The sequence below is a fragment of the Pseudozyma flocculosa genome (assembly GCF_000417875.1).
Source record: "Pseudozyma flocculosa PF-1 unplaced genomic scaffold scaffold00028, whole genome shotgun sequence".
Classification (NCBI taxonomy): Eukaryota; Fungi; Basidiomycota; class Ustilaginomycetes; order Ustilaginales; family Ustilaginaceae; genus Pseudozyma; species Pseudozyma flocculosa.
The window spans coordinates 48,634-50,300 of record NW_006920896.1 but is presented as its reverse complement, the minus strand read 5'-3'; the positions used below and the strand labels follow the sequence as shown (position 1 = coordinate 50,300).

The following is a 1,667-nucleotide window of genomic DNA, read 5'->3' as shown; positions in this document are numbered from 1 at the left end:
GCCCAGAAGCCGTCATGAGCGGGCGGGCGGGCGAGCAAGCGAGCGGCGGCGGCCTCCACGTTCCCCCGCCCGCCCTCGAGCTGCCCGCCGCCGCCGTCGCCGCTGCTGCTGTCGTTGCCATGAGCCTTGCCTGCCTCGGTCGCATGGGGTCTGCACCGCGGCCAAATTTCGCTTCTTTGCCAAGACAAAAAGAAGAGCTAGGCGGCAAGCAGGCAGGCCCACGACGACGACGACGACGACCTCCGCACCTTCTTGCCCTTCTTCGATCTAGCCACTCGTCGATCCTAGACTCCAAGTCTACGCTCGCCACCATCGCCGCTCAGCGACCGACCGACTGACCGACCAGCATCCGGGCGGAACATGGACCGGTGACATCCACGCTCGCTCGACGACTTGCCATCCCCCGCCGCCAACCCGCCATGGCATCCAACGCCTCCCCGCGGGACCGTCCCGTCGTCGCCTCGCCTGCGCCGGTCACGCCACCGGCCGAGCAGGCCAACGGCATCGTGCCCTCGACCTCTAACGGCAACGACGACGGCGACGCCCACGCCAACGACGACGGCAACGCCGCCGATGGCCTGCCCCTCTTCCGCTACGACTCGCCCAGCGTCCACTCGGGCCCCTCGCAGCGCCGGTCGGCCAAGCACCGCCACCCGCACCACGGGCACGCCTTCCCGGACCGCGCCGAGTCGCTGCGCGACGTGCAGGCGCTGGCCAAGCTCGTCGACTACCGCTCCAACTGGTACGAGGACCACCGCCTCTCGGCCGACGAGATCCGCGACCGCACGCGCGCGCTCGGCTGGCGCAAGGCCGCCGCCGTGACGGCCTTCTACGAGCGCCAGAACGAGATCCTCGACGGATGGAGGGAGGTCGACGAGATCCTCGACTCGCGCTTCCCCGAAGAGGTCATGCGCCGCTTTGCCGTCCACGACGACGAGTCGAAGAAGCGCCAGAAGAGCCTCGACCGCCGCGCCTCGCGCATCCGCAACGGCCGCCTGCCCGGCGAGAGCACCGACACCGACTCGGACTCTGGCAGCATCCGCGGAGGCGCGCTGTACGACGGCGAAGATGGCGACCGCCGCCGAGGGTCGCGCCGGCTCAAGCGCAGCTTCAGCGAAAAGGCCGTCAGCGCCCTCAGCGGGCTCTGGTTCAGCAGCGGCAGCGGCGGCGGCGGCGGCCAGGCTGGCAGCAGCGGGAGCCACGATCTCGAGAGCGGCGGGGTTTCGGCCGCGCGTGGACGCAAGAGGCACGCCGGTCAACGGCGTCGGCCCATCATCGACCCGGACCCGGACCTGGCCGAGGAGGACGAGGACGGCTACAACGAGGACGAGGAGGAGGGCGACGATGACGACGACGACGACGACGACGAAGACGACGGAGGCCGGGCTGAGGCGCAAGCCCTGATCAAGGACCGACGTCGCGGCCGGCCGTCACGCAGCGCCCGTGGCTACGGCGCCATCCGCACGCCGCCGCAGCCGCAGCAGCAGCGCAGCGCCACCGAGCTCTACGACCGCATCCGCGAGGAGGTGCGCTTCGAGGAGCTGCGGCGGTCCGAGTCGACCGTCACGCTGCCCGGCAGCCTGCAGAAGGACGGCGCCATTTCGCCGCTGCCCCGCTCCGGCTCGCCCACCATCCGCGGCACGGCCACGCCGCCGACGCAGCAGCCC

The 1,667-nt window shown here is 71.4% G+C and overlaps 1 protein-coding gene across 1 annotated transcript in view; it reads left to right on the top strand.

Moving 5' to 3' along the window:
• Positions 1–419: 419 nt before the first annotated feature.
• The window catches only part of PFL1_06623 (uncharacterized protein), a gene marked incomplete at both ends in the record, with an annotated part of 2,386 nt that continues 1,138 nt past the window's right edge, over positions 420–1,667 (top strand). Inside the window, one exon of the mRNA XM_007884169.1 lies at positions 420–1,526. Within this exon, the coding sequence (XP_007882360.1) occupies positions 420–1,526 (1,107 nt within the window). The remainder of the gene's footprint in view (positions 1,527–1,667) is intronic.